We start from the raw sequence: 20,361 nt of genomic DNA, 5'->3' as shown, positions 1-20,361 counted from the left end.
AACAGTGACCAGTACTATCTTTGCTTTATTTACAAAAAGGTGAAAAGCAATATTTACAAACAAGACTTTCAAACTTGTACAAGGGCTTAAGCAGACTCTAAATGACAACACAATTACAATCATCTGAATCAAGCACATTGCATTGTGAATACTTTGTTTGGATAGATTAGGTGCTCAGTCTAAATTTTGCAAAGCCAGATAAAATGGAACAAATCAAGCCAGTCTTAGAGAATCGACTTAGCATAGTATATGTAAATCTGTGACACTCCAATTAGTGTATGTAACTTTTAATACGGCCATTTGGGGCAGCGGTGAGCGCTTTTACATTTAAATACAATGGCGGTTTGCTAGGGCTTTGACTCTGTCTTAAATTTTTTATTGGTTGTTGTTCCAGGCTAATACTGTATGTACAATAGCCTGGGAAACACAATTGGGAATTAATACCTAAAAAAAAATCTAATTCATATCATATAATACAATTCTGATATAATGTTGCCTAATGTAACATATACTAAATGCACCATCCCAGATTTACGTATAATATTTATCGTCTACATATTGTAATCCAAATATTCAAGCATTTCCAAGGACTAGTGAGTAGTTTGAGATTTAGTTTTCGAGTTTCAGTGCCTGCAATAGACAATGTGACTCCTAAGGCTCTCTTAACATTAAGAAACTTCTGAATTAACCATTATTAAAAAATATATTAAATGACAGATTGTTTGATGTAGTCTTTCTTACTAACGCAGGGATCATATAAAGTCAACTGAAATGTTTCCAAAGTTTTGTATGAGAACAAAGTATACTGAATTCCATATTGGTTCTTAATGTAATTGAAAAAAGTGATAACAGCTGTCTTTACACCAGTTATTTTCATCATATATCTCACAATACAGCAGACATTGTCTCTACTCAGACAACATTTTTTATTTTCTGAGAAACCCAGGGTTCATTCATTGAGAAAAGATATCTACAAATTAAGAAATATATTTTTAGATTTACATTCAAACCAGTTGGTGATATCCACATTGGGATAGGTTCTTATATGGAGGGGGTTACCCTCCTACAAACCAACATACTTAGCACAATCATTGAAAAGGCAACTTTTCACAGTGTAATTATTTGTCTGATTACTTAAAGAAGAAGAATTAGCAGAAAATGTAGTTTTGGATTACACAATGTATCCATCTTTTTCAATCAAAACATAAGTGGTACTGATAAAAAAAACTAAAAAAAATACATTTTAAGAAATATCTGCATGGTGGAATTACTTTTGAGAAGTTGACTGGTTTGGAGTCACAGAAAACACTGAAGCAGTCCAGCGACAACAATTACAGCATGGTACCAGTTGATGTGCTTTGCAAGCATATTCACACCATGCACAGTTGTACATCACATCCAAACACTTTGGAAGGCCGACTTTAGGGAAAATTGCTAAAATAACAGCTTTAGCGCTCAATGTCAAATTTACATTGCAGTGTTTATACTGTAGCTCCTTTTCCAATGCTCAAATTAACTGACAGACTGCCTAACCCCCATCCCCCAACAGGTGTCAGTCAGTAACTTATCAACATAATGCAAAGCACAACAGTTTCCGTTGGTTTTTTCCAAAGTCAACCTTTAAATAACAGCTGAAGACAGTATTCACTGGACAGTAGCTTAGCTTTAGCTATAGATTTTTTTAGTTGCTAGTTTAAAAAGACATGATTTAAGTTGAGCATGAGTGGAATCATAAACCAGCAGCATTATAACAAATAGTACCTTCTTTCAAAAACACGTAACACATACTAAACATTTCAACATCCACCATTACACTGAGAACTGACCATTAATAAAACACCAGGCTTGGTGTGACAAGGGAGGATAGAGGACAGCAACACACAGACAGTGTCATGGTGGGCCATGAGGTGGGCAATAATATAACTTCATATCACGATGACCACAGGAGGATGTCTCAGGACAGCTCCAGAACAATTCCAATTCCATGTCTCACACTGTCTACTCATATCCTGATGAATAAATCCGTCGGCTCTTTAAGATCTACCCCTGCCTCCACCTTTGAAACAAAACAATAAACAATGCCATTGAGAGGACAAGGAAATACCACGAGAAACCGCATGAACAGACACAGGCTTCAAAGAGCAGACATTTATGCATGAGAGCCAACAGACAACAACAAGAGGCGATGCTGTTTGAGTGACACTCCTTTTGGATTGGGGTGTTGGCCACTCCTCCCCCTCACCCTTCTGAGCATGCTCGGAGTCAACCACATGGAGTTGGGATGAGGGACGTTGGGAAGTGGCAGTGGACATGGCTGTTCAGGCTAGACTAGCCTACATCAGGTCTGTCAGTCTGCCTGTCCCAGGGACTAGATCTGCTCCTCCTCGAAGTCTGTGGTGGAGAACAAGTGCACTTGCTTATTCTCCTCAAGGGGGTGCCTTTTATGGGAATGCTGTTGGAGAACAGCGGGAATGTGGTCAGACTCTCCTACAGGACATCATTCAAACAGTCAAAATAAAGATGTTGATAACACTGGTTTGGACAATTCTGGGTACCTTCTAATGGACATCCATGTAGTGATCAATTAGGAAAGGCTAACAATTCTGGACATAGACAGGAAAAAACACAAGGTTAACAAACATGACAGAGGGTAATGTTAACATCCATTTTAAAAAACAATATATATTCCAACGGAAAGTAGAATTAAACCTGTCTTTGCACTCCACTCCAACTCCTGTAGACAATCACAGCTGTTACAGTGGAACAGATCTCACCCATAATGACTTGTCTTTTGACCGCTCTGTCTGGTCTCGACTCTCTGCCCTTTTGAGCTCTACACCTTTGCCCTCCTGCTGGTGCCGAGCAGATGCTGTCAGAGTGGCAGACAAGGGACCATTGAGAAAAACAGGCAAAGATTTTGATACTTCATGGCCGTGTTGAAAATCACAATTACAAACACCTCACCAGAAGACTTGGACTGACTGGGGGCACTGGCACTGCCCACACTATCCTCTACCCAGGAGACGTTTGCAAATGAGTCCCTCTTGTGTGGTGTTCCAGAAGAGGGTAGACTGTCCTGAAACAATTCTTCATTTCAAGTGTGTGTCACTATTATATTGACATAAATCTATGGGTGAATGGTGTGTCCATGAGGTTCGGAAAAGAGGGCCACCTACCAGTCCAGTGTCATATTCTTCAAAGCTGCTGGCATTGGATGAGGAGTGGGAATGGTCCTGGGCTTCAGGGATGGACGGAGCTCTGCAACACATGGCCGAACTACACACCTAGGTCACTATGGCCAATATAATACACACAGACACCCACACACAAATTCACATTTGGAATCTACCCCCCAAAATAAAAAAGGGGGTCACTGGAGTCCAGTGTTTTGAATCCTGGGCGTCACATACAAACAATACCAAGTGGTCCATCTTAGAGCAGCTCAGATTGGCTCAGCACTGTCCAGGGTGGACTGGGGTTGTTGGACCGGGCTGCCTTGTCTTGTCGCACTCTAGTGACTCCATGTGATCGGTCAGATGCAATAAATGTATAACTAGGAATATTCATTAACACGCCTACTACCTTGCCCACCAGCCAATTACTTTTATGTTTTAAAAAAACAACAACCAGCAAACAAACACACACACACAGAAATTCTTCAGTGTGGGTTTGATTGAGTAGATATGTGATATCTTTTCACCTGTTTTTTGTAGTTGGCATATCTGGTGAGCTCTGATTAGATGAGTTCTCGGATTTGGGATCCTGAGACATGTGTCCACTGTCTGGAGTCCTCTGTGTGCTGGGGGATACCTCCCGACTGAGGGAGTAAGGGACATACAGTTATCAGTATTGGCTCAAAAACGTCTCTTGTGACTTCAGATGTCCTTGGAAGCCTCGCCCTTCTCTTTAGCTCCTTCCCTTCTATCTACTGAGGCCAAAACCACTACACCATTTGTTCAGACACCAAAGGTCAATGCATTCTGATGTTGGGGATACTATAGACGTAACAAAAAGTGAGAAGGTTGGTTGGTTGCGATGAAGGGATGGAAAGGCCTAGGCCAGGGCTATTCAAATCCGGTCCTGGAGGGCCGAAACACTTCTGGTTTTTGGTTCTACCTGCTAGTTGATTGCCGTCTCCTGGCATCTCAGGTCTGAATCAGTGCCATATTAATAGTACAGGATAAAAGCCAGAAATGTTTCGGCCCTCAAGGACCGGAATTGAATAACCCTGGCCTAGGCCTTTGCATGTGAAAATGTTTCCATCCAAAGGTTGTGTTTCTAAATAAAATCAGGGATAACTTTAGCATTGTTGCAAATTAGCATATTATTTTAGTTCAAAGGTTTATTTGTCATTTGCAATAAGTTATGGCAATGAAATGCTTGTTAAATATATGTTAAATGTTTTGCATGTTAGTTATACATTTCCTAACCTTAGCCTATATCTAACCTGCTATCTAACATTATCCACTAAAGCTGTAGAATGCAACATCTGTAGAATACAACTGAGCGACAGTGGGCAATTATTTAAAGTAAGTAAGAGTGCTGGCCTGTACTCTTCATATTTTTCTGTAGCTTTTCCTTTTACCTGAAATACCCAACTTTCCAATTTACCCTCAAGTAGCCTTTCTCTCACCTCCTCTCCTGTACCTCCTGGATGTTCTCAATCCCAATGGCACTGCTACGTCGGGAGCTGAAGGGCCCAGACTTTTTCCTGGTAGGGCTCTTCCCAGGAATGATCAGAGACTGGGGAGGAGAAAATAAGTTAGTCAGCCACAGTATTAATCGAACAATGCATAGAATAAAAGACAGGATACTGTAAGGCCGTAGTACGCAATGTAATAATTTATGTGGTCTTTTTTACAGTCTGCAAAATGTTTTACATCAGTTAAATATGATTAAAAGTCATTTGTCATTTGTAGTATACAATATTCAAATGCCTTAAGCAAAATGACAGCTGTTTGAAGTCATGTACAATTTGAGATACTCCATTGTGTTTTATGAGTGAAAGACAGGAATTGATATGTGGAGGAAGTTGAGAAACTAAGGAGGACCAAAGGAGTCAAAATGATATAAATAAATATATAATTAATTAAATAAATAATTGAATAAATATATTATTTTAGGTGACACATTATGAAGTATTCTTTTATAATGGCACTTATATTGACAAAAAATATGATATTTCATAATAATATTAAATGGCTTTTTCATCAGAAGATGCATTTCTGAATTTCAAGACCTTTTCATAATATTGTGGCCTAATTCATAATTTTATGGCCTATTTCATAATTTCACAGTCTGTTTCATAATATGTCATTTTTGATGATCACAAGGGATATGTAAATCAATGCAAGTGGATTGTCTTTAGCCACTGATTGGCTTATCCAGCCACACTAGCTTCACCTACAGTTGCTCTGTTGTAGGTAGTCAAACAGGATTTTGCAGCATCATGGTTGTGCTTGAGGATAGCAATTTGATAAGTTTGTATAAAGAAAGTTCAAGTAAAATCACAATTATTATGTAAAAATCCCAGTAAATGTCTATATTGTTTTGCGAGTTGACATTATGTTGCTTATGCCTAGTGCTGGCCCTGGTGACTGGCAAATGACGCAAATTGGTATCGCATGTAGTTAAGAATACAAATAAAAAAATGACTTCCAGAAGTTCATCAGAGGTGCTGGGGCAACAGGAATGGCTGCCGAAACCAGGTGTATAGTACTTTAGTTGCCTTGACATTGGCGACACTAACATGCCATGCTTAAGCCAGGGTTGGCAGATTTCATTGACAGTTAACTGCCCAAAAACCCGAAGACTCCACAATAAAACCCAAGCCCATTTTGCACTGTACACTGTCATTAAAAATAGGTAAATTGTGCAAGAAACCGCCCACCTGGGAACACTGGCAGAAGCTAGTAGTTGCTTAATAAATTTGCTCGCTACCAGAAAAATCTATCATTAGCATGAGCTCCCTTGAAGCCATGACTGACAAAGGCAAAAGGTTGAGCCAATCAGCAGCTAAAGACAACCAACTTGCATTGATTGACATATCCCTTGTGATCATGAAAAACAACATTATGGAATAAACCATGAATTTATGAACTAGGCCATGAAATTATGAAAAAGAACATGGTATTGAAATTATTAAATAGTCCATGATAATAGTTTCATAATAATTTGGCACCTAATATATTTAATAAAAGATTTCATTCATTATATACACTGCTCAAAAAGTTTAATTGAACACAATCATCACAGTATAACACCAAGTCAATTAAACTTCAGGGATATCAATCTGTCCAGTTAGGAAGCACAAGTGATTGTGAATCAATGTCACCTGTTTTGGTGTAAATGAAAGTGACAACAAGTGCACTGGAGAGGCAACAGCAAGACAACCCCCAAAAGGGTTGTCTTGCAGGTGGTGGCCACAGACAATTGCTCTGTCATCTATCCTGATTGATTCTTCTCTAGTTTTTTCACTACTGGTAGCATGAGGCGGTACTTGAAGCCCATTCAGGTTGCACAGGTAGTCCAGCTCCTCCAGTATGTCACATTCATGTGCCATTGCAAGAAGGTTTGCTGTGTCTCAATCAATTAATCAATCAAATGTATTTATGAAGCCCTTTTTACATCAGCAGTTGTCACAAATTTCTTTTACAAAACACCTGGCCTCAAACCCCAAGGAGCAAACAACAATAGTGTTGAATTTCAGTGGCTAGGAAAAAATCCCTAAGAAGGCCAAAATTTTGGAAGAAACCTAGAGAGGACCCAGGCTCTTCTGGCTGTGCCGGGTGAACATATTAAGATTACAAATTGTAATAATTAATAAATGCATGTGGGCTGAGTCCAGAGTCTATTTAAACTTAGTCCAGGTCAGAAGCATGACCACATGGACAAGGACCGGGACAACACGGGGGAGGTGTCAGCACAGTGGCAGCTGAAATAGTCAGGTATCATCTTGATCTGCAACACAACCAGGATGATTTTGGACAGGGACTGCAACGGGTCTTTCAAGCCTGGTACTCCTCAGGTGTGGGCCAATACCTCATGTCCTCTTAAGTTTAAAACGGGAGACAGGGAAAATTAGATCTTAGATCTAAAGGGATCTATAGTGGAGAAGGAGAACTGACCCTACTCCCCCAGCACAATAATATAGCAGCGTAAGACCTTGGGGCTGAGACAGGGGGGGTCCAGTAACACTGTGGCCCTATCCGTGGGAGGCCCCGGACAGGGCCCAACAGGCAGGAAATCAATCCACCCACATTGCCAAGCATCAACCAAAGGGACCCCCACCAATTGCAACCATCCTGAATGAGGGCAGAGTATTGCCAGCAGAGTACAGCCCAATTCCACAAGTGCGCAACAGAGAGAAAACAACAAGCCAGTGACTCCGCCCCCGAATGGCATTGGAGGGAGGGCATCCCAGTGGCGATGAGAGCCCATCTGGCAAGGCAGCATCACACCCCTGGGCCAGACTACACTTAATCATAGACCATGCTGTAGAGTTTGCATTTCTAACCTTAATTGGCAAATCATTCCACAGTAGTGGAGCTCTATGAGAAAAGGCCCTGCCTCTGGCTGTGTGTATAGAAATTCTAGGTACAATTAAAAGGCCTGCATCTTGCGATCTAAGGTTATGTGTAGGTATGTATGGCTGTGTCACGGTTGTGGTGGGAGAAGGACACAGGCGCAGAGTAAATGTAACTTAAATAATCCATGTTTTAATAAAGAAGCATTCAAACAAACAAAAAGCAGCAACCAGTGACCTGGGTCGTCTAAAACAGGACGAAAACCAAAATAAACCACGTTGGCTTGGCCAACACCATGAACTTAAATAGGGTCCCCAATTGGAGGCAATGATCAGCACCTGCCTCCAATTGGGGAGACCAAAGAGGATTAGAGGTGGCTAGATGCCACCTCCTGTCCTGTCCTGGCTATGCCCCGAGCCCAGCGCAGAGATGGCTAGGGGCACAGCCAGGACGTGACAGGCTGGATCATTTAACCCTAACAGGCAGCCAGTATAAATAGGAGTAATGTGTTCACATTTTTTAGTTCTAGTTAGGATTCTAGCAGCCATGTGCAGCACTAATTGAAGTTTATTTATTGATTTATCAAGGTAACCGGGAAGAAGAGCATTGCAGTATTCTAATAATAGTAATCTAAGTAACAAAAGCATTAATTAATTTTTCTGCATCAGTTTCTGATAGAAAGTTTCTGATTTTTGCAATGTTTCAAAGATGAAAATAAGCAACTCATGAGAAATATTTTATATGTTCATCAAAGGAGAGGTCAGGGTCAAGGGTAACGCCAAGGATTCTTACAGTTTTTTGGTATACCACCATGCAGCCGTCGAGGTTCACGGAGATCTGCCAAGAAAGCTCTTTGTTTTTTGGGTCCTAAAACGAGCATTTCTGTTTTTCTTGAGTTTAAAAGCAAGAAGTTCTCTGTCATCCACTTCCTAATATCTGAAATGCATGCTTCCAAAGTAGCTAATTTTAGGGCTTCTCCATGCTTCATTAAAATATATAACTGTGTCATCAGCATAACAGTGAAAGTTGACATTGTGATTCTGGATTACATCACCCAGAGGCAGCATATATAGTGAGAACAATAATGGGCCCAGAATCGAGCCTTGAGGAACACCAAAACATGCCTTTTATCTGTCAGAGGACATGCCATCCACATATACGAACTGATATCTCAGATAAGATTTAAACCAGGCTAGAACATGTCCACGTAGCCCAAAGAGAAGTGAGTAATCAATAGTGTCAAAAGCAGCACTAAGACCAAGAACGGATGCAGAATCTTTGTCTGAGGCCATTAGAAGGTCATTTGTTACCTTCACGAGTGCAGTCTCAGTACTATGAGGGGGTCTGAAACTGGACTGGAGCATTTCATAAATGTTATTTGTCGTGGTGAATGTTATGTTGTGTAAAACATAATTCAGCATGACTGGTTTGGCGGTGGGTCAGTGATGGTCTGAGAAGGTATATCCTTGGAGGGTCGCACAGACCTCCACGTGCTAGCCAACGGTACCCTGAGTGCTGTTAGGTACCGGGATGAAATCCTCAGACCTATCGTCCGACCTTATGCTGTCTGCAATAGGCCTTGGGTTCCTCCTGGTGCAGGACAATGGCTGGCCTCATGTAGCCAGAGTATGTAGGCAGTTCCTGGATCACAAAGGCATTGATTCCATTGACTGGCCCTCAAGTTCCCCAAACCTAAACCTAACACAGAACCTCTGGGACGTTATACATCAGTGCATTCAACGCCGTCAAGTAGTGTCACAGAAACTCACTGATGCCCTGATGCAGGTCTGGGAGGAGATCCCCAAGGATACCATCTGCCGTCTCATCAGGTGTGTGCCCAGACATTGTCACATGATGAGTTGCCATGATGAAATTCACGCAAGTTAACAGCCTGTGATTTCAATTGTTTACATTGACTCTCTATGTGAGTTTGAATCCAGCCCTCAATCAGTTGGTGATTTTGTTTTCCATTGACCGTTGTTACATCATTTTGTTCTCAACGAATTACACAATGTACAAAAAATATTTTGATCTTTGATATATTTCATTCATCAAGACCCGATGTGTGATTTAACCCTCTATTGCATAGTGTGGCCCTCAGGCAACAAACTACATTTTTGGACCTCACACTGCTCCTTTTATTTTTCTTATTAAAAAAAAGATTTATTAAATCACCAGACATGTTTTTGTCCAATGAAATGGGGGACTGATGTGTGTGTGGACTTTTGTCTTGGGTTGGAGCAGTCCTTTCAGGAAGCAAAGCCGCATGGGACACAGTACCACCAATTGGTAAGATAAATATGTTTAAATGGAAATAATGTTAAATAAAATAATAAATGCATGTGCATGAGTATGTAAAGAAGTATTGATCGTTTAAAGACTTGTTTTGTGTTTTTTGGTTCATTGCCTCAGGGCAACATTGTGCAGTTAGACCACTTTTGTTGGCAATATCATGCTAGTGTGTAGATGTGATCGGATGCATCATTATGACCATAGTCAGTGTTTTAATTTAATATCAACTAACACTTAAAGGAAATGAAAAAAAAAAAAACATGTGGGCAGAAGGAAAATCATCAAACAGTGAGGACAGTGAGCTTGAAAGAGAGTCAGGAAGAGTGGATCCCCGAATCAGGTTTGAGAGACACTTGAAGGTCAGTGGTCAGTCAGCACTTAGGGGTCAGTATGTGTGTTTGTTACCATGCATGTCAGTGGATGAAGAAGGGTATATGACACATTCAAATGTGTGCTTCCTGTTTTCTTTTTTAAAGAGAATGCCTGTTGACAATGAGACTGAGGAAAAATGAGACTGAGGAAACATTTAGCAGAGGTTGATGTTTCATGCCTACCTCAGTGGAGAACACCCCACAGTGCACACATTCAGACACACTCAAACACACACACTTGCACATACACTGATGAGCCAAAACATTATGACCACTGACAGGTGTAGCGGACAACCTTCAAAAGCGCCTACGATGGGCATGCCAGTTTTGGAACTGGACCTTGGAGCAGCGGAAGAAGGTCGCCTGGTCCAATCACGTTTTTTTCAAGTGGACGGCCATGTGCGTGTGCACCGTTTACCTGGGAAGTGATGGCACCAGGATGCACTGTGGGACGACCGGAAGCCCATGGAGGGAGTGTGATGCTCTGGGAAAGGTTCTGCTGGGAAACCCTGGGTCTGGGCAATCATGTGGATGTCAATCTGACACTTGCCACCTACCTAAGCATCGTTGCAGACCAGGTACATCCCTTCATGGCAGTGGTGTTCCCTGATGGCAATGGCCTCTTTCAGCAGAAAAGGGGGCCTGCCACACTGCACACATATTGTTCAGGAATGGTTTGAGGAACATGAAGAATTCAAGGTGTGTCCCTGGTCTCCAAATTCCCCAGACCTCAATCCAAACGAGCATCTGTGGGATGTGCTGGACCAACAAGTCCGATCCACAGTGGCTCCAACTTGCAACTTACAGGACTTGAAGGATCTGCTGCCAGATACCCCAACACACCTTCAGGGGTCTTGTAGAGTCAATACCTCGGCTGGTCGTCGCTGTTTTAGCGGTGTGGAGGATCAACCACATTAGGCAGGTGGTCATAATGTTTTGGCTCATTGATGTATACCTGCACACACAGGCTAACCCCTCCACTCTCATGCACACACACTCTCTCTCACACACACAGGCAATCATTTGGATGTTGGTTTGCATGTTTATATGACATGTTAGAAACATTTATACATGGTATTAGTTGTGATTAGTAGTGGTTTGTTAATTAGATTTTTGGGGTGAAATATTTTATTCCCCTCAAAATAAAATGTCATGCAATAGAGGGTTAAGTGTTCCCTTCATTTTGTTGAGCAGTGTATTTGTTTTTTGATTTTGACTCCTTTGGTCATCCACAAAAAACTGTAAGTATCTTTCAATTTTTTGTGATGGATTTTTATACATTTTATAGCTTCCTTACAATCCACTTAAATAATTGCTTCATAAATGTCTACAAAAAAATTGGTTTAGGCAGAATAAACAGTTATTAACTAATGCAAAGAGACAACAAACTGAAAAAAACTGAAGAATACAGCAAATTAGAAGAGAGAGTAATACATGAACCTCTTCTATTGTTCCTATCCCTATGGCACTGCCGCGACGTCCGTGATATCTACTGGGACTTTTCCCTGGGACAAGTAATGACTGAACGACAAAGGGTAAGAGAAAGCAGAGAAAGACAAAGATATTGAGAGTGGCGGAGAATGACAGGATGAGATGTCACGCAGAAGGTAGCATTGGAACAGTAAAGCGTAAAACAAGCTAAGAGTATACTATAACACAGAAGACAGGAGAAATATTGAGTACAATTGAAAGGCTAGTGTCCTGAAGGAGACTGTGTACAAATGACTTGACAGCTGACAGACAGGCTTCATGCCGTGCCAATGCTAGGCTGCATAGAGAGGAGCATGCAAAATACATGTGAGCACAAACACAAGGGAGGGACTCTGGGTAGTCAGACAGCTAAACGAATATATTTGCAAATTAGGCCTCAGTATCTAATGAGACTCAGTCAAATGTCCACTAAGCCTGGAGAAGGGCAGAAAGGGTTTACAGGTTCTTTGGGATCATTCAATTAAAAGACGCTTTCAAAAAAGCACACTAGCACCTACTTTTGCATGTCAACAGATCTGTGTGCAGGTTTTACCAGTATATATACCATTATACAGTCCATTGACAACTATTGTTCCTGGGGGCGTATTCCTCAAAACATTTAATCTTACCAGTGAGGCCTCCCAAAAAGCAGTATAGGTTTCTATTTAAGCATTTCCTCTTAAAACCTATTCACAAAGCTGCTGAGACCAGCTTTTACTAAAGAATGGGGAGAAATCCTGAGCTAAGAGAGAGGGCTGGGTTGAACCTGCTGTATGGTTGATGTCATGTTGCATGAACAAGCTTTCTTACTATGCCCACTGTGATTAGCTGATAGGGGAGCGTTCTCCAATAAAGTAGATATATATATAAAATAAAGATATTAAAAAAAAACTTAGGCCATGTGTCACTGATTAAACACGAAACCAACAATGACATACTGATTAGTTGAGTATATATTCTGCTAATTGTCAGCCTATGGCAACCACTATGGCAGCTTGTAAACAAATCCGTGTTCATTTTTTGATTGTGCAACAATGTGCCCCATCTATAGCACCAACTACTGTACACCGGGTGGTCTAGCTATGGCCATGAAGTCGGCTTTGTTTCCTTGTAAACCGAATGTTGTCGGATGATGTGGGGTCTGGAGAGGGCATTTATTGTTTGATGTAATATTCTACTGACAGACGATAGATATACATAGTTCATCTGCCCTGCATAATGCATTTTCCCTGTGGCCAAGTAGCGTGGAGATGTCACCGCCTTGATCTCCAGTGTTATTGGGTTGTTTCTGTTTGTTGGTGAAGTGACAGCATCCCTGACTAGCTCTACTATGATCATAATGCCGCCGCGATTAAGGTGATACCTTTTGTAAAAGCTCAGTTTCAATAAATGTTTCTAAAACGCAGACGTGATTACGAGGTGGATTGCCAGCAGCAGTCCTTTTAGGATTGTTTGTGACTTGGTCTTAGTGACATTAACTTTTAGGAGCTGGTTTTAGCGCTAAAACGCTTTGTGAAATACCAAAGATTTAAGAGTCCTAAAATTAAGACTGACACGCCCTTTGTTTTTAAGAGTGTCTACAAAATCAGCAATTTGGGAGCTACTTTTAGCCTTAAGATGTTTTGTGAATATGGCCCCTGATGACTGGGTTAGCTATATGGAATGAATATGGTATTTGAAAATGCCATGACAAAAGACAAACTTTGAAAGTGAGTAATGATGATACCACAGAGAAGTAAGGCATTTTCCACAGGCAGTGTTGGCCATGCCTCCTGGGTGAGAGGATTGGGTGTACAGTAGTTTGTGTTAGGTGTTGTTAGGCGGTCAGCCAGCGAATTCTAACGCTGAGTCAGTAGTTAGACACATTGATCTGATGAAACCAAAATGGTTACTTACTATCCCTGGGGTTTTGGGGGTCTCTGTAAAGCTGCCGCTGAGACTAGTGGAGACAGTGTGTGGCTTCTTGTTACTGAGGCCCATGGCATCCATTGACTGGCTTCTGCTGCGGATCACCCGCTACAGAGTACAGAGAAAGATGAGTTGGTCGGAGATTGAGTAACCGCCCCTAACCTTTGCCTTAACCACACTGACGTTGATTCTAATGATACAACGGCATGGAGATTGTGCAGGACCACGTCTGAACACTTGGGGGCAGTGTAGATAAGTGAGAGAGAGGCCAAACTATTATGTAGAGTATATTAGCATAAGAGGAGAGTTCCAAGTGTGATGTCTGAAAGTGGGTACTCAGAGGAGATTGAGAGTGCATAATAATCATTCATTATTTTGCAGGTGCTCAGAAGACCCATCCATAAATGATGTGCAGGTATGGATAGATACTGAGAGAATAGAGAAAATAGAAAGCAATGCAGAGGAACTCAAGACTGAGCTAGAAAGGAAGAGAGCGGAGTAGCACATCGGAAGCCTTGTGTGCAGTGTCATCAGCAATTCCCTAATGAGAGGCCGTATCGGCAGTCAGAGACACACAATCCCAGCCCTTCCACTGGCATGGCTGACTGCTCTGGCCACGCGTTATACTCAACCACTCTAATGGTCAGTGATAAGAGATTCCGAATCAGAGTAGAGGAGGCACACCAACAGGAAACCTCCCAAGCCCCGAACCTCCCGTCACATGGCACTAACAGGGCGATATGATTTGGCAGCGGCTGACTGGGGAGTATCCAGCACCACCAGGGAACAGTCAGAAAGCACTGAACATAGTGCTTCCTCTCCTTTCAGACTTTTTCATGTTTGAATACCCAGAATCCCTTCCCGAAAAAAAAGGACACGGTTACGCCTGCTTGTAATCGGGGGGGGGCTTACCTTAAAGGACTCGAAGAATCCCCCTCCCCCTCCACCCCCATTTTCCAGTTTGTCCTCTTCTCCTCCCAGGCCCATCATGGACTGACTGTTGATGTGTAGCTCCTCATACAGCGTCTCCAGTAGGGCCGACCTTGTGCGCTCCTGTCAACAACACACAACGTGCCTGTCACAACTGTAGAAATTGTTCGGATGAAAACACTTGTGCAGACGCAACAGAGTTCAAAACACTCAAACACACACACGTAACCGAGGCACAAAGACATTTGCAAGCACACTACAGAGACACTAAACTAAACACTAGAAACACAACAAGCATCAGCTGATGAGCCCAGCCACTAGCAGTCAAACAGAACATCCAATCCTCAGTTATGAGGACACTCCATATAGTAAGAGGAACAACACAATGAGTCCTACCACACTTCATATCAGGCCATAGCATCAGCCCGGCTCTCACCTCCAGCTTGGCAAACTTCTCAGCCTTGTAACAGGCAAACTCAGCATTGATCAGCTTGGTGAACAGGAACTCACGAAACTCATGTCCCTTGGGAAGAAGGGAGAGAAACTCTAAATGAATATGGGCCAGTTTTTTGGACACAGATTAAGCCTGGTCCTGGACCAATAAAAATCAACTGCAATGAAGATTTTCCATTGAGCATGCTTTTTTTTAAGTCGAGGCGAAGGCTGAATGTGCCCGCTAAAGTGAATATGCCCTATATGTTGTTCCTGCAATGAGCCCAGCTAGTTAATGCATTTTTTAGATTGATGCATTATTTAGATGAGAATTTTCACCTTTTTAAAGATGGCTGGGTCTGGTAGAGCAGGTCCAAAGAAAGGCACATCATCTCTCGCTGTAACAGACACCTGGAATGGTAAAAGAGAAGTGAAATGTATCAAAATGAAATCTGCCCATATGCCATCATATGCTTTTTTTTATTAGAAAAGAAAGGGGGAAAATGTAATATATTTCTTAAATAAAGGGTAAAAGGTATCAACACAGGCAAAGAGTGGCTCAGATTTGAACAGAAAAGGCCTATCTAAAACAAAATGGTTCGAATGAAATACTGATCCGGTCATAGCAGGGTCTTAGGCTGGGAGGTGATGTCCATCCCTGGGCTTACAGTACCTTGTATGTGACGTTTTCTGAGCAGGCATTCTCCACCTGCACCACCACATAGGCATGCAGGAAGTTGGAGGCTATCATGTCTGGCACAAAGGGCGTGTTTTCCTCCTGAAACAAAATGGCCACGATGTCGTTGCCAATGTGCCTTTTCCTCTGCAGCTGCGAACAGCACAAAAACACCAGTGTCACCATTACAAACATTACAACTGTAACACTGACCTCTGTATGTTTTTCTCTTTATCTGTTGTAAAGTACTGTATTTGGTTAGTTTAAGTGTCTCTTCATAATAGCTTTCTGAATCAGTGAACTGCTTATTGAGCATAACTTGCTGCTAGCAGATAGTTGATAACTAAATTAGGTTTCATGGGCCTCTCAATCCTAATTTGAAGTATTGCCTGCAACGTTGTTCTGCAATGTTATCATCAAAGTATCAGATGTGGTGGGAATGGTGAAGGGAGCAGGCGAGGTGAGGCGGGGTTCCCCCGGAGACGTCACTAGATACTCCAGCCACACCAGTCTTGAAGAGCGCAAGTGGAGCAATCAGGAGATGTAACCAAGATGCCAGAAAGAGCTGATAACCCGGGCATATTCAGATGTAGATGATTGCTTTACGTTGTCATTTCATTTTCTTTTGTTGTAAACAGTAGGCTCCGAGCAGCACCTGTTCTGAATGACATTGGTCGAACGGATCACACTAGATTAATCATAATAATAACCTTTTCATTTGCCCTTGTCTTCAAGATCTGCCCCTCTCCTCAAGATACCAACACTTGATCACTCTGGCATAAAACGATATGCTATCCTTTCTCTGTCCTTTACAAAACAAGTAACAACTCATCCCAATTCTCCAGTTATCTCTCTCAGTACAATCTCATCAACCCTAACCAATCAGACTTCAAGACAACTCACTCAACCGAGACTGCTCTACTGTGTTACAGGTACTCTTCGGCCAAGTCGAATACTTTTAATAATCTAAGTCTAAAATGTTGTGTCGCCAAAACAACGCAGACCTGCCGAGGCATGGACTTTATAAGACCCCTGAAGGTTTCCTGTGGTAAATGACAAGACATTTGAAGCAGATCCTTCAAGTCCTGTAAGTTGCTAGGTGGAGCTGCTGTGGATCGGACTTGTTGGTCCAGTACACCCCACAGATGCTCAATTGGATTGAGATCTGGGGAATTTGGAGGCCAGGGCAACACCTTGAACTTGTTGTTGTATTCCTCAAACCATTCCTGAAAATTGTATGCAGAGTGGTAGGCCTCATTATCCTGCTGAAAGAGGCCACTGCCATCAGGGAATATCGTTGTCATGAAGGGGTGAACCTGGTCTGCAAAGAGGTTTTTTGACATCCACATGAATGCCCAGACCCATGCTTTCCCAGCAGATCATTGCTCAGGGCATCACACTCCCTCCACCGGCTTGTCATCGTCCCACAGTGCATCCTGATACAATCACTTCCCTGGGTAAACGGCACACACGTACATAACCACGTGACGGAAAAGAAAACGGGACTCATCGGACCACGCAACCAAAGGGGCTACGCAGCCCCATACACAGCAGGATGCGATGCACTGAGTGTTGTCCCATATTCATTAAACATTTCTATGACTTGTGTAGACCTTCTGTCGGTTCGGACTAGACGGGATAGCCTTTGTTGCCTTCACACACTGATGAGCCTTTGGCGCCCAACACCGTCGCTGTTTTGTGGTTTGTCAATCCTCGGAACACTGTCTGTAGTTACTCACCACTGCTGACCAGGAGCACCCCAGAAGCCTTGCCATTTCAGAGCTGCTTGGACCCAGTCATCTGGCCATAACAATCTGGCCCTTGTCAAAGCCACTCAGGTCTTTACTCCTGCCCATTTCTCCTGCATCCAATACGTTAACTACAAGAATGAATGAAAGAATTAATGTCCTTTTCTTTACCATAAGCCGCCTCCAGCGTTACTTGAGATAATTGGGCAGGACATCCAATTTCTCTCATGACCACAGACCATGTGTAACCATCCTCCATTTCTGCCTTTCCTCCTCTCGCCTCTGAACCTCTGGAACAATGTTGGTTGGGCTTCCTGCTTGTGCTGTCAAACCCCTGCAAAGTATCCGGAATGCCGGTCTTTCTGTTTTTCCCTCTCACCCCACTGCTACTCCCCCTCCACTTGGAACCCTGGAACTATGGTGCTTGCCCATGGCGCAGTAAGGGAAACAGTCCTTTCTATGGTGCTTGCCCATGGCACAATGAGGGAAACAGTCCTTTCTATGGTGCTTGCCCATGGCACAATGAGGGAAACAGTCCTTTCTATGGTGCTTGCCCATGGCGCAGTAGGGGAAACAGCCCTTTCTAAGGTGCTTGCCCATGGCGCAGTAGGGGAAACAGCCCTTTCTATGGTGCTTGCCCATGGCACAATAAGGGAAACAATCCTTTCTATGGTGCTTGCCCATGGCGCAATAAGGGAAACAGCCCTTTCTATGGTGCTTGCCCATGGCGCAGTAGGGGAAACAGCCCTTTCTATGGTGCTTGCCCATGGCACAATAAGGGAAACAATCCTTTCTATGGTGCTTGCCCATGGCGCAATAAGGGAAAATACCTTTCTATGGTGCTTGCCCATGGCGCAATAAGGGAAACAGCCCTTTCTATGCTGCTTGCCCATGGCGCAGTAAGGGAAACAGTCCTTTCTATGGTGCTTGCCGATGGCGCAATAAGGGAAAATACCTTTCTATGGTGCTTGCCCAGGGCACAGTAAGGGAAACAGCCCTTTCTATGCTGCTTGCCCATGGCGCAGTAAGGGAAACAGTCCTTTCTATGGTGCTTGCCCATGGCGCAGTAAGGGAAACAGCCCATTCCCACCTTTAGGACATCCTGAAATCTTACATCCCTATCTGAGTTCAGGTAGGTTTGTTATATTTAGTATTACTGGGTTGTGTGGCTATCCTACCTAGTTTCATTTTAGGATGGTCTTAATAGGAGCATCTGCTAGATGTCCAAAATGTAAATGTAGACAAGAACACCTAAATAAATTAAACAATACCGAAACAATGTGTGTTTATATCTGAGGGCAATATTCTAGTAACAGCTGTGGCCATGTAATGCATATTCAGAGGTATAGTCCATTCAGAGAGTAATGATTTACAGAGCCCCAGAGGTGACATGGAGGGGAGAAACATTGTTAAGTGCATGCCCCCCCATGCCCAACTAAATGCAGCTCAGTGTACCTAATGGCATTTCAGTGCTCAGTTAGGGCTGGAATATCCTATTTGTGTATTACATATTACAAGTTAAGAATGTGTAGTAATTTGGCTATTTTATTACTTGTGAACTGTTTTACTAATTGAAAGTACCGAAAGCATTGCAATGGACCTCTTACTAAAGTGCACATGCCACTAACTTACTAAAGTGCACATGCCACTAACTTACTAAAGTGCACATGCCACTAACTTACTAAAGTGCACATGCCACTAACTTACTAAAGTGCACATGCCACTAACTTACTAGTCACTGTGACTATAGGCCTTGACAGTTTAGCACCAGTTGTGAAATGTGTTGTTGACTCACTGATCAGTCACCAGTTGTAGGTTACATGTTATACTGTAAACCAATGTGAACTTGTTGGTTATAATACATGACAGGACCACATTACACCTGTTGACTAATGAAATTCACCGCAGAGCAAATTAGTGCCATAAAAAAAATTCCATAACATATTGATTGTATGTATAAAACATTGGGGCAATAATTAGGGGCTTTATGGATCATTTCTCACTTGTTAGCTAGTGAATTGCCTTATAGTCTTGTGTTCTGTAACTCTTGTACACATGAGAACTATAAAAACTATATGTATCCAGTTTTGTGAACATTCAGTTGACATCCCACCAATATGATTGCCATGTTCTCATCACTCATCATTTAAACCCTATATTAAATAGAATGTAGTACAAAAACAACACATCAAAAGTTGAAACTGAGAAATTATTCCTTGAAAAAATGCCCACTTCGAATTTGATGCCAGCAACACGTTTCAAAAAAGCAGGGACAGGGGCAACAAAATATTAGAAAAGTTATATAATGCTAAAAAGAAAACCTGGTGGAACATCTCACAACTGATTAGGTTAATTGGCCACAGGTCAGTAACATGATTGGGTATAAAAAGAGCATCCCAGAGAAGATCAGTCTTTCAGAAGTAAAGATGGGGTTCATCATTCCGTGAAAGACTGTGCAGCCAAATAGTGCAACAATTTAAGAGTAACGTTTTTCAACGTAAAGTTGCAAAGAGTTTGGGGAGCTCATCATATACAATACACAATATCATTAAACGATTTAGAGGATCTGGATAAATCTCTGTACGCAAGGGACAAGGCTGAAAACCAATATTGGATGTCCGTGATCTTCGGGCCCTCAGGCATCATTGCATTAAAAAGAGACACAATTCTGTAATGGAAATCCCTGCATGGACTCAGGAACACTTCTGAAAATGAGAAACAGCTAGCCACCTCACCTAGCCAACTACTGCTCCTGTCGACTCCATACTTTTTCTGTTTAGCACGTAAAAGGTGAGTCTGTGGTGTCTGCTTTACTAATTACCTAAGTGATGTTTCTTGATAAAAATAAAATCACAATACAAATCCAATATAGCTACTGACAAACATAATTACAGAGAGGATATCTGTTAGTTGACTGAGCAAGTTACCTGTTAGGTAGTCTCATGTTAAAAGACTATTGAGATCTCTGCCCATTCCCTCTACAATAGCCCCGTGTCCACTATTTTTCA

The 20,361-nt window shown here is 42.2% G+C and overlaps 1 protein-coding gene across 19 annotated transcripts in view; it reads right to left on the bottom strand.

The window, feature by feature from the left end:
• Positions 1 to 9: 9 nt before the first annotated feature.
• si:dkey-166d12.2 (rap1 GTPase-activating protein 1) overlaps positions 10 to 20,361 on the bottom strand; it is an 88,256-nt gene continuing 67,904 nt past the window's right edge. For 14 of the 19 annotated variants that reach the window (XM_013138355.4, XM_013138353.4, XM_020055714.3 and 11 more), the window contains 12 exons: positions 15,603 to 15,758; positions 15,269 to 15,340; positions 14,934 to 15,020; positions 14,480 to 14,620; positions 13,556 to 13,675; positions 4,634 to 4,743; positions 3,701 to 3,817; positions 3,177 to 3,276; positions 2,965 to 3,076; positions 2,775 to 2,869; positions 2,556 to 2,603; positions 10 to 2,452 (listed from right to left, as the gene is read on the bottom strand). In XM_013138355.4, coding sequence (XP_012993809.2) covers positions 2,595 to 2,603; positions 2,775 to 2,869; positions 2,965 to 3,076; positions 3,177 to 3,276; positions 3,701 to 3,817; positions 4,634 to 4,743; positions 13,556 to 13,675; positions 14,480 to 14,620; positions 14,934 to 15,020; positions 15,269 to 15,340; positions 15,603 to 15,758 — 1,119 coding nt within the window. In that variant the 3' untranslated portion in view covers positions 10 to 2,452; positions 2,556 to 2,594. Of the gene's footprint in view, positions 2,453 to 2,555; positions 2,604 to 2,774; positions 2,870 to 2,964; positions 3,077 to 3,176; positions 3,277 to 3,700; positions 3,818 to 4,633; positions 4,744 to 11,629; positions 11,711 to 13,555; positions 13,676 to 14,479; positions 14,621 to 14,933; positions 15,021 to 15,268; positions 15,341 to 15,602; positions 15,759 to 20,361 lie in introns of all 19 variants that reach the window. The other 5 variants (XR_004574640.1, XM_020055716.3, XM_034287257.1 and 2 more) reach the window with 5 other exon arrangements.

The sequence above is a fragment of the Esox lucius genome, chromosome 17 (assembly GCF_011004845.1).
Source record: "Esox lucius isolate fEsoLuc1 chromosome 17, fEsoLuc1.pri, whole genome shotgun sequence".
NCBI classification, from domain to species: Eukaryota; Metazoa; Chordata; class Actinopteri; order Esociformes; family Esocidae; genus Esox; species Esox lucius.
The sequence above is the reverse complement of the archived record's forward strand: the minus strand, read 5'-3'. Positions and strand labels throughout refer to the sequence as shown.